At 42.0% G+C, this 19639-nt stretch overlaps 2 protein-coding genes and 1 long non-coding RNA gene across 8 annotated transcripts in view; 1 reads left to right on the forward strand and 2 right to left on the reverse strand.

Moving 5' to 3' along the window:
- The window catches only part of LOC138975955 (uncharacterized), a 149852-nt gene extending 132108 nt beyond the window's left edge, over positions 1–17744 (forward strand). The window contains exons 3-4 of the long non-coding RNA XR_011458825.1: positions 14236–14901; positions 16067–17744. This is a non-coding gene — a long non-coding RNA (uncharacterized lncRNA). The remainder of the gene's footprint in view (positions 1–14235; positions 14902–16066) is intronic.
- LOC138975939 (uncharacterized) overlaps positions 3862–19639 on the reverse strand; it is a 293946-nt gene continuing 278168 nt past the window's right edge. For both annotated transcript variants that reach the window (XR_011458818.1, XR_011458819.1), the window contains exon 4: positions 3862–4987. The gene's annotated coding sequence lies outside the window, so the exon portion shown is untranslated. The remainder of the gene's footprint in view (positions 4988–19639) is intronic.
- The window catches only part of LOC138975936 (autism susceptibility gene 2 protein-like), a 191785-nt gene continuing 179558 nt past the window's right edge, over positions 7413–19639 (reverse strand). For 2 of the 5 annotated variants that reach the window (XM_070348705.1, XM_070348703.1), the window contains exons 12-17: positions 19484–19576; positions 18900–19122; positions 13833–13931; positions 13405–13473; positions 12674–12932; positions 7413–12205 (exon numbers count right to left, since the gene is read on the reverse strand). In XM_070348705.1, the coding sequence (XP_070204806.1) occupies positions 11251–12205; positions 12674–12932; positions 13405–13473; positions 13833–13931; positions 18900–19122; positions 19484–19576 (1698 nt within the window). In that variant the 3' untranslated portion in view covers positions 7413–11250. The remainder of the gene's footprint in view (positions 12206–12673; positions 12933–13404; positions 13474–13832; positions 13932–18899; positions 19123–19483; positions 19577–19639) is intronic. The other 3 variants (XM_070348708.1, XM_070348707.1, XM_070348704.1) reach the window with 3 other exon arrangements.

A 19639-nucleotide genomic window follows, 5' to 3' on the forward strand; every position in this document is an offset into this window, starting at 1 on the left:
CTGTTGCTGATTTGATGCACGTGCTGCTGTCGCTGTGCACTGTACTATGTATCCCCGGGTCGCTCGCACACTGTCCTCTTACATTATGTTACAAGATAAAGAGACGAGTCCAAACGTGAACGTCTTTTCTGATCCACATGGCTCTTTTCTGAATATGGCATAGACATTTCCACAGTTTTCCAAAAACAAAGCCTCTTCGGCGTCCGGAATGTAACATGTTGATAAGACTAGATGAGACTGTTGTGTGTTCATTTCAGTGCTTCTTATTTTCTTAGGTGCCAGGAGACTGGTTCCGCACTACTCGCACGTACTGTTTTTCTCAAAATTTAGGACGATTACTTCCCTTTGCTTCTTGCATTCTTTTGTAAAACAGTTGCAACTGGGCGAGGTTAACCCCCCCCCCCCCTCTCCACCACCCCCACCCCATTACTCAAGCATGCTCCCAAGTACATAAATCAGTGTCTAGATGTTTATGGGATACCCTGATGTTGTATGTCTTGAACAGTCTACGTGTACTGTTCTGCGAAAGGAAATGCAGTCCACTGCATGAGGCCATACAACTTTCTTTTTTTTAAAGCGAATACACTTTGCCGTCAGGGATTACTTCTGACGGCGAACATAGTTCGGTGGGGTTAATTACAACACCTGCCAACAAAAATGACATTCAAACAAGCAGTTATTGCTCTTTCTGTTTTGCTCTTTTCGAAGGAAGGGATGGATAGAGTGGTAGGCCGAGAGAGGGAGGGGAAGATCCGCACGTCACTCAAGCCAAAGGAAAAGAAAAGGGGAAAAAAATGAGATTAATTTTCCCCCTCATGACTTTTTCCCGGGCAGTGTTACTGGGTGCCTGCAGATTTTGCGGATAATTTCTCTTCATTTCTCCTCATTCAGAGTAATTTCTCTTCATTCTGGCACATTTCATTCCTGAAAGGTCCCCGTCTTTTTTTCAATGGCGGCTGCTCCTGGCACGCTGGCTGAATTTTGATGAAGCACTTCCGTGATGGCTGAAACTGTTCGGCAGAAAAGCCATCTTGATTTGCTGCGGGATTGGGACCAATATGGCGGCGGCTGAGTGTTGCATTCAAAGGCTTGGCAGCGCAAATCTTTATTGCTGATAAAAAAAGAAGCTTTAAACTTGATTACTTTTTTTTCGTTCAAAATCTGTTGGTTTTCTTTTTTTTGTCCTCCAGTAGAAAAAGTGCAGTTTTCTTTGGGCCTCTTTCTGTTTCTGTTATAGGCCTAACATTTAATAATCTGTTAACTTCGTTCCGCAAAACTGTTTGAACCACTCACTTAGATGTCTTTGAGTCTGCCTAATTTACACTGCGTCAACCAGCTTGACTTGTTGACATCAATACATTTATTTAATATATATATTTGAAAACATTTTTCTACTTTCTGTTTGTGCATATCGGGTTGTGTGTGTGTGTGTGTGTGTGTGTGTGTGTGTGTGTGTGTGTGTGAATGCGTGTGTGTGTGTGTATGTGTGCGTGTGTGCGTGCGTGTGTGTGCGTGTGTGTGTGTGTGAAACTAGAATACACACAAATCCTCCATTGCACGCAAGAATACTTAAAACACTAGTCTGTCGCTTGCCTTCCTGATTAGTGTGGCATTCTTCTCCAAGACCCTCAACCAGAAGAGTGATGTTTTGGGTAAATACGTTCTGGAAAGCGCCCTAAGCCAACAATATGATCGCGGAATTACAGCTTGCCTCCTGGCAGGCAAGAAGACGAATCTGAAAAAGAGGGGGAAGAAAATGTTTATCGATTAGATAGGGGAAAAAACACGAGATGTTGGCAGGCTTGCAGCGAATATTTTCTTGTTTCTTTCTACCGCCAACGAGCTTGCAGCTAGATTCGTTTCTGACCAGAGCGGGGAAAGTGAGACCTCAGAACGCTGCATGCCAGTGGATGTTGTTGGCTTTTCCACCACTTTTTTGGTCCTTTTCTGTTTTTGTTCGTGTTTTGTTGTTGGATTTTCGTCTTTTATTTTTGTCCGTGTGTTGCTGTTTTTTCCGGTGATTTTTCTCACTTTGGGGAGATTAATCTTGGTGGCTTTTTTTTCGGTGGACGGATAAAATACGGTTGGTTTTAACCCTCAGAGCGAAATGGGGTTCTTCGGTTCTTCCCCGTGTGTGTATATATATGGAGACTGGCAGGTGTAGTTCCAATGAGTTGGTTAGGCCTATGTCGCAGTTCTGTTTGTGCGTAGTGTATGTCTTCAACTTGCGAACATATGATATACAGCGTGGTTGTCTTCCTGCGAATGTTATTCAAGGTCTGAGTTGTTTGCTCTTTCTAGTGTCGAAGTAGAGCCGACAAAACTGCTGATCCTCTTAGTTCTACATTATTTACTTATATCAAAGGTATGATCTATACACATCTAAGACTTATAAACCGTTGATTCCCTTTCTAAAACTAAAGTAACAATACAGTCCTTTATTTTATGACGCACATGCACCAAACACAAACTTTGTTGTGAAAAGTTATGAACAACGTTAGCATACGACTTTGCCGATGTTGATCAAAATGAAAATGTGCCAGAAAGTTTATTTTATAAAACTCATTGTACGTTTTAATCATGCATTTTTTTTATTTTTTTATTTTTATTATGCCTACACGACGAAAACTGATACATTTTGCTTGACTGGTCCACTCACTTTTTGTGAAGAGTACATGAAAGGACACCATGATGTCTTTTATTGGCAGGTGATTACAGGGACTATGTTTGTGGTTGCTTATGTGTAAGAATTGTGCTGGTTACTAACCACAACAGTGCGTATCTTGTTCAAAGGGACAGTCCTTGCCGTGAAAACAGCTCGGCTCACCATCTTAGAGTTGGCCAAACTTTTTTGTTTTACCATGGGATAGGAATATCCCTCCACGTTTACACACACACAAAATCATCTGCCTGACTGCTTCAAATAAAACAGGGAGTTTTTTTTTAATGAATTACTTTGTTTGAATAACATTGGTGTCAGTTACGAAATAAATGTATACAAATATATACCACTTGGCAGTCTAAAGTGAACACAAACTTGCACAGACCAAAAACAGTTCCTTAAAATAAAGAAATAGACACGTTTTTATCGTATTTTTCAAAAAATGCTTGGGCCGCTTGTATTTTGCAAACAAACTGTGTTTAGCTGAAAGACGGTGTGCAATTCGCTGTCGAACCCCCCTGGAGAGGTGGCAATGTGAACTGTGCATGTCAAACTCCAGCACGCCTCTCTGTCACGAAGCATGCGAAGTTGGAGGGCTCTACATGCCCGCTTCCTCCTGTTTCCCACTCCACACATTTTTCTCTTCTTTCTCCTCCATTCCCCCCCCCCCCCCCCCCTGGCCAAAATGGAAGATGGGTTTATCTGGCTAGCGGCGAGAGACCTTTTCCAATTCATGGGATTGTGTGTTGTATGTGCCGAGAGAGACAGGCCGGGACGAGCCGTCGCTTTATGTTGTCCTCGATATTGATTTTGGCACCGAGAGCCGCCCGGTGACTGGCTGCCGTGGTTCCCCTCTGTAATTTGGGCCTGGTGCGGGGTAAGTTATTCTTCTGGTGTGGGTAGGAGAGAGAGGGAGAGAGGGAAGGATGGATAGGGGGGACGAGAGAGAGGGAGGGGAGAGTGTGGAGTGTAGGCGGAGTGCGTGTATGTGAGCCGACAGGCCTGCTGCCGCTAATTTTGTAGTTATATATGTATTTTAATCACACACACACATCGTTAATCTCTTTCTCAGACATAGACTCACACACTCATACACGCACTCTCTCTCCCTCTCTAAGTGTATCAAACACACATACACCCTTTTGAACTCACGGTCCCTCATGCACACAACACACACTCTGCAAAGAGTAACACATGTATTTCATTTCTTTTTCATTTATTCTTCCAAGGCAAGTTTCTAAATTCAGTATATTCAATCTAGAAACAATGTTTCCTTTTTTTCCGCTTTTGAATAAATATTTACACGCCATTCTCATGCAGACAGAACTCCACTCACACATCTTGCCACCCACACTCTGCAGGCACATCACTTCATGCATTCAGCTAATAAATATCAGCCACACACACACACACTCTATCTCTCTCAAGTCAATACCGCTCCCTCTCGTGTACATACTACACACAAACACTCACCTGAGCTCTATGACATACACTTTTGTTACATGTGGTACAAATCTGAGACCAAAGTAAAATCATACAAAATGTTCACATGTATACAGTTGATAATGTACATGTATCAAAAACCTGCACAAAGTTTGCAACATAGGAGTCAACAAAAACAGAAATGTGAAAAAAGACAAAGTACAGTGCACATAGGTACATACATATAGTTTCAATGTTCACATCTGGACCGTTAAATAGATGTGCATTGATCAGTCGACCATGAAGACGGAATAAAATGATTTTGGTCTTGCAATGCCAACAGCAAACTCAACCAGACTTCGCAATGTATACAAGAACATAATTATACGGCAGAGACTCTTGAACTTCACGTGTAACACAGCTAATTTTGTCACTTCACTGCTGATTCACAAGGATTGACTCTTTCGTTTCACGTACAACTTACAGCATTGCAACAGGTGTTTTTTTTGTATCTTCACCGCCACACCTACTACATTTGTTTCTTTATTTGGTGTTTAACGTCGTTTTCAACCGTTCAAGGTTATATCGCGACGGGGAAAGGGGGGAGATGGGATAGAGCCACTTGTTAATTGTTTCTTGTTCACAAAAGCACTAATCAAAAAATTGCTCCAGGGGCTTGCAACGTAGTACAATATATGACCTTACTGGGAGAATGCAAGTTTCCAGTACAAAGGACTTAACATTTCTTACATACTGCTTGACTAAAATCTTTACAAACATTGACTATATTCTATAAAAGAAACACTTAACAAGGGTAAAAGGAGAAACAGAATCCGTTAGTCGCCTCTTACGACATGCTGGGGAGCATCGGGTAAATTCTTCCCCCTAACCCGCGGGGGGAGCCTACTACATGTACACACATGTATATATATAAGCTTCAGGTAAAAGAGCAGTCGTGATGAATTCAGATACTGTAACTTTATTGCAGAGGGAGATAACACTGGGAGATATCAGGCCAACGCGGTAAGCAGGAAAGGAGAGGGAGGAAGAGGGGTTGGAGGGACATAATGTTCATCACTTTTCACCAAACCTCGTGCTGGACAGGACCAGAAATACAGGTTACTTCACCAGGTGCATGTCATTCGGCGCATGTAGCTCGCTGCATGTACGTGCATGTAGCCCAGTGCAAACGCAGAAAAAGGGGGCGGAGACAGAGAGACAAGAAATTCTACTTGTTGTATTTTGCTGCACAATGTTAACCCACCTTCAAGGGCAGTAACTGTGTGTGTTTATTGAATACTAGATGATTACCCGCTTTGCCGGGTACCGGCTTCGCCGGGAAGAAGTAGAGCCGAATACCAGGCTGTGCCTGGGACCCGCGCCGGCTTTGCCGGCGCACGAAGGAAAGGAGATAAACGCGCAAAACACTGGAGACCTTCTAAAAATAGTAACGTGCAGTGACCTTCTAAAAATAGTAACGTAGTAACGGGAATATGGATTGACGCCACACGGAGGAAGGGAGATAATCGCGGCTGAAAACACTGGAGAAGATAAGGAAGAGTTACTGGTAGTGGATCCAGACCAAAAAAACCAAAATCGGTTCAGCGCGCACAGTGCTGCGCGCTGAGAGCACGTGTTAAAATATCTCATCGACCAGGTTGTGTCCAGGGTGTACCTGAATATGATCACCAAATTTGAAACGGATCCATCGAGAACCTTGGCCGCGCATCGCGCACAGACACACAGACAGACAGACAGACACTAGTCGTATATATATATATATATAGATGTGCATGTGATTTGGAGATACAACTTTCCTTTAACATAAACAAATATTAGTGTTCAGGTTGGCATAACTGACTTAACTAGAATTAGAATTGAGTGTTAAAACGCAAAGTCGTCCAGTTTACGCACTGTTTTTATATTTAGTGAAGTTTTGACTAAATGTTTTAACATAGACGGGGAATCGAGACGAGGGTGGTGGTGTATGTGTGTGTGTGTGAGTGTGTGGAGCGATTCAGAGAAAACTACTGAACCGATTTTCATGAAATTTCATGATATCCCCAAATGGTTTTTTTTGTGTTTTTTTTATTAATGTCTTTGATGACGTCATATCCGGCTTTCTGTGAAAGTTGAGGCAGCACTGTCACACTCTCATTTTTCTATCAAATTGATTGAAATTTTGGTCAAGCAACCTCCGACGAAGTCTGGACAATGGGATTACATTTCAGTTCAGCAGCGTAAAAATCAGTTTATTAGTTTGCTCATTAAAGTTGTCATTAAAATCGAATTTTCACCAACAGATTTAAATATGATTGCATGGTATTCCTAAATTTCTCCCTTCTTCTTCTTCTGCGTTCGTGGGCTGAAACTCCCCCGTACACTCGTGTTTTTTGCACGAGTGGAATTTTACGTGTATGACCGTTTTTACCCCGCCATTAAGGCAGCCATACGCCGCTTTCGGGGGAAGCATGCTGGATATTTTCGTGTTTCTATAACCCACCGAACTCTGACATGCATTACAGGATCTTTTCCGTGCGCACTTGGTCTTGTGCTTGTGTGTACACACGAAGGGGGATAAGCCACTAGCAGGTCTGCACATAAGTTGACCTGGGAGATCGGAAAAATCTCCACACTTAACCCACCAGGCAGCCGCGACCGGGATTCGAACCCTCGACCTTCCGATTAAGAGGCCGACGTCTTACCACCCCGCCACAGCGCCCGTCTCTAAATTTCTCCCTAATTCAAATATATATACATGTCATATTAACTCTAAAAATGTGCTCAGAATTACAGAAAATAGGTTAAGTAAGTACTGCGTTCACACGCTACGTGGAGACGAGCGTGACCGGTCTTGGTCTTTGGGCGTGATTCCAGGTTAGTCGAGACTATCTTAATGTAGTCTCGGCGATGACTGGTTTTTGGTGTTAATCTGTTACTTTGATGTCGACAGCTTGACTAAATGTTTTTACATCGCTTCACACGACTTGGTACTTCTTCTTCTTCTTCTGCGTTCCATATATTAACTGTTGTTACAAAAATGTAAAAGTCGTAAACTATGTCGCACATTATTTCCAACCGTCCTCTTGTCAGCCGATGTGTCCAAATAATAATTCATTAATTGTTAAACACAGATTACTTGCCAATTGCTGGAGGAAGGATCTACCTTAAAGTTTTCCATTACTTGTGTTTTCCCACACCCTTTCACTGGCACACAACTTTTCAGTCTCTGTATGTCTCTCACACACATAAAATGTACAATCCACATTTCCATGAAGTACTTTTTTTTTATCCAAGGAAACTTTAGTTTTTTATCTTGGCTTCAGGCTTACAAAAATAGGAGAGGTGACAGCCAGAATGATGAGCCTGTGCTACTGGCTCAGCGTATATCACCGGTCTACTGCAATGTTTACTATCCTCCCAGCACAACTTTCATACCTAAAGTAAAGCATGAATTTTTTTTTACACATTGCACTTTCAAGGAACACAAACTCTAATTTTCTCCGAAGAGTACTTTCTCAACAAATAATTACAAGAGCATTATTCTCCTGCACAGAAGGTTGTCCACCAAGTAAGCAGGTCATCTGCGATAATTAGGTTCCCAAACGTCAGTGCATGATTGCAACGAAAGTCTGAAGAGCTTTCTGAAAGGATCACACTGAGACTTTATGGAAGACCGATTCAGAAGAAAAATTGAATAAATCCTAAGAACGATTCAGAAGAAAAATTGAATAAATCCTAAGAACTGAGTATAAAATTAACAAATGAAATGTTGTTACAATCTAAATCATCGTTTTAAACACGGTCTTTTTTAAACTGACCTACACTGCAAAGTAGGTAAACTCAAGAACACTGTGTACAGAGAATGGTAAATCTCACTGTCAATGAACGCTCATATTTCATCATTTACTTCCATGTTAGGAAGGTCCAACATTGGCATAGACGTGGTACTCATACATTTACTGCAAAAAGAATAAGAACATCTAGTCAAAAATGAATAGAGTTGAACAAAAAGAAAAAAAGAAAATCAGCAGCTCTTTATTAATGGTTGAAAAAGCAGCAGTAATTAGGGATGTTGTAGATTTGAAAGTTGTCGCAACATTAACTGAAGCACACCTGCTGTAAAAGCAAAATTGCACCACAACACCAGCCCTTGTCAAAAACAAAAGCAAAACAAATTCTGGCATTGCTTCTTTTTGGCTCACGTAAGTGTAGCCTATGCGATGCTAACTTTTGTCTGTCTGTGCGTGTGTATGTGTGTGATAGAAACTTTAACATTTGACTGAACACCGAAATACTAATTTTACCTGGTTATTATCCAAGCAACAGCTTCAAAGTATTGAAGCAATGATCAACATTTCGTCGGCACGTATGTAGTTAAAGTGGGTATCCAAAGAAAACGGGTGGTGGGGGGTTTTGGGGGGGTAAAAACAGGTGACAGGTTTGTGTCGTGTGTGGTATGTAGACCAGGTCAGGTTAAGTCAGATCGCGTGAAGGATTGTGGTATAGATACAGTTCTCACCCAGCTGCAGTTCGCCGATTCGGGGATGACAATTTCACATTGTTCGGTTTCGTAGCTCCAGAAAAATAGATAAAGAAGATACCAAAGATTTCCTACAGGTTGATCTGCACAGCGTGTTTCCAGTGTGTGCGCGAGGAAGCGCTGTCGAAAGCGCAGTGTCGATCTGGCAGTCGTGTCCCCGTAAATAGGCTACAGACAGACAGATCTAGTGTCTCCCACTCTTGCACCGTGTCACCTATGCTTACTGTGTGTGTGAATGTGTGACGGAGTGAATGAGTTTGTGTTACTGTTTGTCGATTTCTTACGGGAGCCTTGAAGGCTTCGCCTCTTGTTACTAATGTTATGCTTAAAAGTTAAATATAAAGTCATTTGTCACAGAAATGTGCATCAGATTGTATCGGTGAATGAAAAATTAAAAACACCAACATAAAAACCACTGTAACTGTAACATTAGAAAATGTGAAGTGATTCTGACCAACACAGTTTAACTGTTGAATTGTTCGCATATCTATTTTTTACAAAATGGCCCTGAAACTGAATCAGCAAAGTTCAAAAGTCATACGTTCCATATAAACATGGAAAATCAGTGGTGAATTTCATGTGCCTCTGACAACTATCATCAAGACACTCACACATGTACACACTCTGTCAGTGAATGGATAAACATGATTCCTTTTGGAATGTTTCTCTAACACTCATCAGTTTTACCCCTGATTATAGAAGCTTGCTCTTAGACACAGTTATCAGTGCAAGAACATGTCCTCTTTTCATTTTTATGGCAGAAGAAAGAAAGAAGCTTCACATTTTTTTTTCCTTCAAAGTTGCTGCCTTTACCTGTTTCTCACAGAAATAAGGCTATTTAATCATATCAAACAAATCAACATCTCTTGACTGATTGTACCACTGCTCTACAGAGTTTGAAAGCTTGCCCACATCCACAGGGAAGGTAACACACATATATATATATAACATATTTTCTGCTATTTTTCTTTGCAAATAAAATGTCCTCATGTCTCACGGGAAATCCTTCTCCCTGTTTTAGAACTGAACAAGTTATTAAATTGCACGTTCAACATATGCCAATGACCAAAGGGCATATAAACACTCTAAATAAAGTTTTCTTTGACACAGTAAGCGAATAATAATCTTCCTGCATTTAATATGTATTAATAATAATCACTAATCAGTTTCCAACTGTTATGATGGCATCCATGATTTTGTGAGTGAAAATACTGAAATCTCATGCAGAGATACAACTCATGCGGAACGTACTGTTGGCACACAGAACAAACACATACGCCAACACACATGATTGGTACTCCAACTCCCACTCGCTCTATCCCAAAAGACATATTGAACTGAGAATGGCTGTACAGGGAAAGGAAAGTCACACCAAAAGTATTCAGTGTTGCACTAGAAACTCGGACACACACACAGATTCATCATCAGGACAGAAACCATACATGATTGACCAATAAAACGTTCAAATCAATTAACTATTGATTTTTTGTTCCATCAGTACACACACACAAAATCAACTATGCCCGTACTGTGGCATGATTATATGACTGACCATCCCAGAAATCTGGCCATTACAACATTCATTCACATGAATCCACATCCAAAGTTGCTGAAACATCACACCAGACCTTTAGCCTAACTATCAGCACATGAGAATAACCTTTTGTGTTTGGCCCTTTAAACCGGAACCTTATTCCTCTATGGTGTTCTTCTTCTTCTTCTTCGTTCATGGGCTTAGACTCCCACGTTCACTCATGATTTTAGCACGAGTGGAATTTTACGTGTATGACCGTTTTTACCCCGCCATTCAGGCAGCATACGCCGATTTCGGGGGAGGTCTATGGTGTGAAAAACAAGTGACAGTAGTTTGGAAAAAAACCCACGGAGTCTCCATGCAACATTCTGCTTGCGTTGACAAGGTTTCAGTTGTGCATGGCCATCAATATCCACAACATTGCTACATGAAAAAAATGTCAAAGATTGTTTCATGACTTGACACACAGACTCAAACGAGGAATATCACTGCTTGCCAAAGACTGTTCCAAGACAGGACACATACTCCAAAGAGGATTATCACTCCTCCAAATGTGAACACGTTACAGACTGACTGTATTCACATGAACATTGATAAACACGGTGACTCGATATCCACATGGAGGATGTTCATCATCAATACTCCCTACCCACATGGACAACGTTTGAGATGACAATGTTATATCCATAGTCACTTAGTGAAGACGGGTAATGGCAGTAACAATCTATCTGCAGAATTGTTTTTTGCACACAATTTGTTCTAGAAGAGGAGATCACTAGACTCTTATCATTGCACATCTGCTTATTACAGATCCACTCTTGTCACAGTTTTGAAGACGACTTGCATACAAAAATCAGGTACAAGCCCTATGTCTGATGAACACACACTTTGGACACAATCACAAGCCAGGAAAAAAACATCTTCCTGAACACCGAGATCACACACGAAACAAGAAACCTCCAGTGCTGAGGCTCCTCACAAATACACCACTGAGATATTTTGTTGAACTGCAGAGTGACAAGCAGTAGAAGACAGTGAGAATCTCAGCAGGTCACACATGCATACAAGATCCTACAGTGGGACCCAGTGCTACCGCACGGTGTGTGTGTGTGTGTCAGAGTCCGGGCCCATAGCGTCCCGCTTGTCCTTGAGGTCACTGGTGCTGTCCGCCGCCGTGTAGCCCTTGGGTCTGCTGGAGGAGGGCGAGTTGTCGTGACTCCTGGAAGGCCCAGGGGCCGTAGCGCTGGCCGAGGGGATGAGGGGAGGGGGGATGCCCGGGGGAAGGCTGGCGGGGGACCCGTTTTTGCTGCCGGCAGTCAGGTGGTGGTGATTAAACATAGGGGAGATCGTCCTGCCGAAAGGGTTCAAGGGTGAGGCCGCAGCCGCCGCCAGAGAGTCTGAACGTAACTTCTCGTACTGCAGTCGCTCGCGTTCATAGGGCGGCAAGCGCTCCAGGTACTGGCGCCTGAACTCCATCTCGCGCTCGTGGTGTTCCCGCAGGATCATCTGCTCCTTGATGCGCTCCTGCTCCATGAGGGCCAGGGGGTTGAGGCGCGACATGATGGCCATGCGCTCCCGCTCCACGCGCTCCATGTCCAGACGGTGGCTCAGCTCCTGCTGCGACTTCTCAAAGGGGTTCCACAAGGCGGGGGAGGGGAGGGGGGGCCGGGGCTCCAGCCCGGGCAGGTAGTGGTGGGGGTGCATCATGCGAGTCCTGTCCAGCAGCGACAACCCCGGCGGGAGGGGGGCCGTGGGGGGAGGCAGGGGGTGAGCACCCACAGCCAGCCCCAGGTAAGAGTTCTGGATCAGCTTCTCTCGCTCTGCTGCTAGAATGTCCTCCTCGCGCGGTCGTTCCTCCTTGACCTTCAGCCCTGGGCCCGGCTTGTCCTCCAGGCGGCGGTCCATCCCTGGGATGGTGATCTCGGCCTTGGTCCTGTCCATCGCCCCGTTACGTAGAGGTGACCTTGACCTGGAGCGCAGGGGCTGAGTGAGGTCTGGTTCCCTGTACCGCCCACGATCATCCACACGGTGAGTCCTCGATTCCCTGAATACAAAAACAGGTACTGTGTGTTAAAAACTTGCATATTACGCAACTTGAGGTGTAGATGTGAAGCCCATCAGCTCTTAAACACATGCACTGATTATGCAGAGTACAATCTAACCAGAAGATCACAAAGCCCCAAGTCACCTCCGGGACAACCTGTGTCTGGCCTGTCTGAAACACCTCCGCGTGAGTGAAGATAAAGAAGGAAAAAATGTCTGTGCTCGCGCGGCAGCAAGCAGGATGTCTCTGAACTGAAGTCGAAGTAATGACACATGATAACCGCGAGCAACTCCTACATCATCCGAATTTGAATCTCCACCCCAAAGCCTGATTGACTTTCATCTACATGTATTTTACATGATATGTGTCTTTTTGCATTAAGCACAAATGTATGTGTTTGTGAGAAAACAAACTGAAAAAAATAACAAATTCAGAACATTTGCGGAAGATTAGTTTTGCATTTCTTACCTGTCTCTCTCCTCTTCTTTCCTCAGATCTCTCTCCTTTTCCCGCTCCCTTTCTCTTTCACGCTCTCTTTCTCTTTCACGTTCCCTTTCCCTCTCTCGCTCCTTTTCTCGTTCCCTCTCTGCTTCCCTCTCTTTCTCCTTTTCCCGTTCGAGGTCAGGTTTCGGCCACACGGGGAAGGACGGAGGTGTTCGGTGTAGACGGTTCCACTCTTGAGGAGGTGTGAGTGTTGGTGCCTGGAGGTCACGACCTAGCAAACCACCTGCAACATGGAGATAACATGGTTACAACCGTCATCAATAAACACTCCTCACATCTGTCGGCAGCCTTCCAAACACACAATCCTCATGCAACAATCTGACAAAACAGATGTTATGATGTACAATATTACCAGTCAATGTAGAGTAGCACAAGACATAACAATCTTAGAAGCTTGCTACTGTCTGCTTTCTTTTCATTTAAGTGCTTTATTAAATCATATTTTAAATTGAATACAAAGACAGTGAATCCTTCTTAACCACTTACTGACTTTTTTAACAGATTCTACAGAGTCTTTGCAAGTCCAAAATGCTGTAAAACTAAAAACATCAACCCTCGAAGATACACACACACACTCATTTTCTATAACAAAATGCCCATCCACACCAATCATCAGTCACACACCGTTACATGGCTTGCAGAATGTTGCCATATGTGTGTTGTGCATGCCATGCAGAGAGCGTAAAGTGCCTTACCCTTACCTAGCCCCCCAAAGCTCAGGCCCATGGAAGGGTAGGGAGCCGGACGTTGGAATGGAGCCATCCCTGCAAGGACACAAAACACATTCTCAGTATTGCACAAAAATGCATTCCTGGTTTCTGATCCTGTATTTGAAGCATTTATATATTATATTATCGCACTGGAAGATGATTAACTGCGTCAAACAGGCAAGCTCAAGCATGCCACAATATGCACAGATGTCACTTTCTTCACATTGTGATACGAGTCAAAGTCCTCAGGTTAACCCCCTTTTCTAGATCATCAACTGTACCATGATGGTCAGGGAACATGAGAGCTAAGAGGTCTTTTCTTCTACACACAGGACATTCCATACAGTGACAAATTGCAAACATAAGTTAACAGCTTTCTACAAATGTTATATAGTTGCAAAAAAATCACCAACCAAGATAATGCAGATATGTAGCGTTACCTAGAGGTCCTGCAGGGTTGAGGAAAGAGCCGTGGGAAGCCAGTCCATCAAGACGACTGGGACCTGAGGCTGCTGCAAAAAAATCGTCACACATTACACTCACATTAATCTTGTACCGTCAGCCACACCTTTATTGCTTCCAAGCAATATTGCTGTATGCCAGAAAAACGTAACCAGCCCTCACCATTTTCAAACACACACTGTTTGCTCAGTACAGTTGAACCTGAGGAACACCCGAAAGGATTCCAAATGTCTTTTTCCTATAAAAATTCACCTTTTCATAGCGCTCACTTATTAGGACCACTTGTCCCTTGTCCTGGTCGTTTTTATACAGGTTTGACTGTAGTTTGAATATATTAGTCAAGCAGAACTTAAGGGCAGACCGGGTAGGCAAAATGAGTTATTTTTGGTCTCATACACCTTTTTGGGGTTGTTGCATTTTTCACACCTTTGAACATCCTGGAATGCATTCAATAATCTGCTTTTGTCATTTTAGACATGTATTCATGTAAATAAAACCATTTTCAAACCGATGTTTTGTTGTTTTTGTCTGTGTTTTATCAAAAAAATCGAAAAAATGGTCAACTTTGGATACTCCGTGCTGGTAAATGTGCGCACATGACATGACCCTTCGCTGTTCAAACTGTGTGGAAATTTCCGTTCTTCAAGATGACGTCATCACCGTTGGGGAATTTCCGTTGACATAGGCACAAAGAGAGAGAATCCGTTCCAACCGAAACCCCGGAATTAATATATGCAAATATATGTAGGTCAAAGGCATTTGGCGCAAGCGCAGTAGACAACTTATCAGTCCCCCGGTGTCAACAAATCCATGACGTTTTCACCGATTCAGCAGCATTTTTCAAAGTTTTGAGCTGCGGAGAACAACCCTAACATTGGAAATGTTCGGCATAGTGGCAAGAAATATCAGAGAAAGATGAACCAGCAGCAGCGAACAGTAGAAGGAAGTAACAACACTCCGAAATGAACCAACATTATCGTATTGAAGCAGACGACATTCTAAGATTCTTGACTCGACGAGGTGGGTTTTGCTTCTTTCTCTTTTCGATCTTGTTTGTTTGATTTATTGCACATTGTTATGTTGTTGTTGTTGTACGAATGTGTTAGGGTTGGCAGGTAAATGATAAACAGTTTGTGTCTGAAGTATTTTGCGTGTTTCTTGATCAAATTTACTGACCATGCCGCCGCCGCATCTCCCCCCCCCCCCCTCCCTCCCTCGATCATCTCTGTGATATCGTCTTCACAACCCCTATTTTATTGTTCTTCGCTGGCCAGTCCTTGAGAGCTTACTATGGTGTAACATGTCATCATTATTCTTTGTCTGGGGTCAAACTGAGAAGCAGCATCTGAGCGATGTACGACTGACACAGTTTCTGTTTCTGGTCATTGACCGTAGGAAAATAAGTACCCTACTAGAGAGCGTTCTCTAATTCTGAAGGATTGGTTTACACCAGCATGGCTGACCAACCTATCATTGACAGCAATATTGTTGTCAAATCTTTTCCATTAACTAAGGAATAAAAAAATAGATCCAATTTACTTCACCAAAGAAAAAAAAAAGAGTTAAACTAAAGGACTGGGGATGCAACTCATGAATCAAAAGCATAAAGATCACCTGCAAACAGTGCTAGGTTTAGGAAATCTGAAAATGTATACACACACACAGAACACACACACACACACACAAAACAGACAACAGACAAGAAACAAGCAAATACATAGCAAGTGTGATGAAATAAATTAATTTTAAAAGAAAAATATGAAAAGAAAGAAAGAAAGAAAGAAAATAATTCAGCTAGTTTCAGTATTAGTTCCTGTGTGTATGTGATTGTGTGGTTACTCAAATCCCATAGTAAACTTGACATGTAAATTTTGTGATAGGGGCCAATTAATGAATGTCTTTTGTGTGTGTGTGTGTGTGTTCGTCAACCGACATATGTGGGTACGAGCCGCTGAGGTGGTTGTAAGAAAACCCGCCTGGTTCAGTGGTTGGGGGCTGATTGGGATTTCTGATTTACCGGCCTAGCCAAAAAGTTGAGGTACACCCCATGTAACATGGTCATTTGCAAAATAAAGTACAAGCACTTGTTGACGTTTATATTGAGTCTTAAATTTTGCAGCTTATTACAAACAAAAACCATGGACAGTTGTATCAAATATTAAATCAGTGTTTGTGTATTTATTAGGTTGGAGCAAGGGGAGAGCCAGTCCTCCTGTGGTGGCAGCGAGGAGAAAGATTGACCTGATGGAAAAGTTTGCTAAACCGGAACTACCCTCTTCCACAGCAGAAACATCAGCTTTGCCATCTTCTGACCAACCATAAGAAGATACGGATACTTTGCCATCTTCTGACCCATCACAAGCAGATATGGATACTGGTACTGTGCAACGTCACTCCGCTGACATGTGTTGGGCTTTTGTCAACATTGATCAGCTCAATCTATTGCTGAAAGGTCTATATCCTGTACTGAATGCTTGTCTGATAGCAGTCTGATTATGAAAGAAGGTGATGCATCAGCCCAAGGATTTGCACAGGCCCTGCATCTGGAGTGCATATGAGTGTCCATTCAAGTCTGCAGTTTACTCTTCTCCCGGTGTTTGCAACGCTTCGGGTGGTAAAGTTGCATTTTAAATAATCCGCGTATGACCATGTTGGTACATGGAAAGGGACATTCAGCTTTACAGAAATTTGCTGCAGTGTTAGGATTGAGCACAGAAATACTGCAATTAAAATGTTGCAACTTTTGAATGGCTTGATAGCTTTGTTCCATTTGTGTATATATAATTATGTAATGTTGTTGATGATTTGTGAAGCATCATTTCTATGCAATGGAATAAGAAATCAGTGCATCCGTTGGGTTTTTAAGAGTCTGACAGTTTGGTTCTGATCAATATTTTCATATCAGCACAAACACAGATAATTGACTTTTTTAATGTTTTCATATGATTTTTTTTTAAATCAAAAAAATCTGATAATTTGATTATCAAATCATTTCCCCTTCATAGTTAAAGTGTTATTCTGGTTAAAAAAAAACACCCCATTAATTCAAGCTCTACTGTGGTACTAGTTTACCGGGGTACTAGTGAGACTCTTTTACATGCTGTTTTTCTACATGTAATTTGAGACAAAATGTGGTAATTAAAATGTTGTAACTTTTGAATGGCAAGATGGATTTGTTCCAATTTTGTATATGTTGTTTATGATTTGTGAAGCACCATTTCTGTGCATGGAATAAGAATACAGTGGATTCCTTGTGTTTTTATGAGTCCGACAGTTTCGTTTTGATTCATATCTGCACTAACATAGATGAGTTTTCAAATGATTTTTTAAAAAAAGTCTGGATAATTTGATCGTCAAATCATTTCCCCATCATAGTAAAGTGGTTATTCTTATAACAAGAAGAGCAAACGCTCGATCGAGTCACTTTCGCAGTTCTGAATATTATATGAGGCATCAGATGGACAGGAAGAAATTGCTATTCACAACACAATGAGTCACGTTCACATAAAATTTGAGCCCGGTCACTTTTATAGTTTCCGAGAAAAGCCCAACGTTAAGTTGTGTGTTGCCGAACAGAAAAGGCTAGTTATCTCCCTTGTTTTTCTGATAACGTTCGTAAAAGGCTACAGATGTAAATACTTTGATGTAAAGAATAATCCTACAAAGTTTCAATCACATCCGATGAACTTTGTCAAAGATATAAAATGTCTAATTTTTCCTTTGACGCTGACCTGTGACCTTGAAAAAGGTCAAAGGTCAACGAAACCATCGTTAAAGTGTAGAGGTCATTGGAGGTCACGACTAAACAAAATATGAGCCCGATCGCTTTGATAGTTTCCGAGAAAAGTCCAACGTTAAGGTGGTGTCTACGGCCGGCCAGACGGCCGGCCGGACAGACTAACACTGACCGATTACATAGAGTCACTTTTTCTCAAGTGACTCAAAAACATATCAATTCAGGCTGCACTGTGCTACTAGTTTGAGGTACTGGTTGGAATCTTTCAAATGCTGTTTTCTCTGAATGTAATTTTCAGACAAACATCTGTAATTAAAATGTTGCAACTTTTGAATGGCTTGATGGATTTGTTTCATTTTTGTTTATGTTGTTTATGATTTGTAAAGCGTCAGTTTTGTGTATGGAATAAGAGTTAAGTGCATTGGTTGGGTTTTTATGAGTCTGACAGTTTGGTTCTGATTCATGTTTTCATATCGGTACAAACAAAGATGGTTGTTTTCATATGATGTATATAAAAAAAATCCTGATAATTTGATTGTCAAATCCTTTTCCCTACATAGTAAAGTGGTCATTCTGATAAAAACATATGAATTCAGGGTGCACTGTGCTACTGGTTTTTTTATGTACTGGTTCAAATCTTTAAAATGCTGTTTTCTCTGAATGTAATTTTCAGACAAAACGCTACAATTAAAATGTTGCAACTTTTGAAAGGCTTGATGGATTTGTTCAGTTTTTGTATATGTTGTTTATGAGTTGTACAGCATCAGTTCTGTGTATGGAATAAGAGTTCAGTGCATTGGTTGGGTTTTCATGAGTCTGACAGTTAGGATTTCATGTATTTTTCTTATCAGAACTGAACCGGTAACTGAAAATGCTAAATTAAAATAATATATTGCTTAGAAATGCTTTTCGATACACAGAATTATTAAACACACACATATTGCTGCAAAGAAGAAAAATTGGATCAAAACATGCACTGGTTCACAAACTGCAACATTTAAAAAAAAGCACATTTTATAACGTTTTTCTCACATTTTGGTGAATAAAACCCCCCAAAATTGCTTTTCACTCAAAATTTAAAATGGTTTCCCTTAATTAGGTTATTCTGCTTGCAAAAATCAAACAAGCAGCAAGCTGTTTCAAAAAGAAAAAAAAAAAGTGCTTGCCTACCCTGTCCCCCCTTAACTCTTAAACATCCACTGAAAACTTTTTTCCCAAAATTGATTCACAGACTGTTAAACAGACAGAACACAGACAGACAGTGCAGACCAAAGTGTCTTACCCAGCAGCGTGGCGGAACTGATGGGGAGGTCAGGGGGGCGGGGGAGGGCGGTACCAGGCATCAGGTGGCTGGGGGGACGCAGAGACTCTCCCCTCATTGGGTCACCCCCCACTTTGTCCAGTGGCTTGGGGGCCGAGCCTGGTGCCCCATCTTGCTGCTTCTGCTGGTGCCTGTAGATTTCCCAGGCGATGCGCACATGCACTGCGCACCACTTGCCTTGTTTCTGTAAGCAAATGGTTAGAATTCATTGCAAAGACTACAGTCAACAACATGAAAATAACAATAAAGGCTCAGTACAAAAGCTCTATGTGATTGGAGTTTTGAAAGAACAGGAATTGCCCCCCCCCCCTCCCCCCCAACAAAAAATAAAATGGACAGTTCTATGGTTGCCTTTACAATGGGGTAAAAATTAATCAAACACATATAGTCCACTCAAACATTTGAGTATGCATGGGAGTTTTACCCCATTAACAAAATATAGAGAAGAAAGAAAAGTCAACGATTTCCTTCAGGATCATGTGACAATATTAAAACTACTCTACATGTGTATGTATCCTGCAAGTGAATGGCGACGGTGGTCTTACCTTTGGCCCACTGGGCAGTGAGGAAAGGGGTGGTGCAGGTGGCAACTTGTCTCTCTCTCTGAACGGCAGTAGCATGGTATTGGGTATCAACGTCTGCAACACCAAGACAGCTTGTGTCAACGACATTTATCTCACCACAAACATAACAAACACATC

Source organism: Littorina saxatilis, linkage group LG9 (genome assembly GCF_037325665.1).
Source record: "Littorina saxatilis isolate snail1 linkage group LG9, US_GU_Lsax_2.0, whole genome shotgun sequence".
Classification (NCBI taxonomy): Eukaryota; Metazoa; Mollusca; class Gastropoda; order Littorinimorpha; family Littorinidae; genus Littorina; species Littorina saxatilis.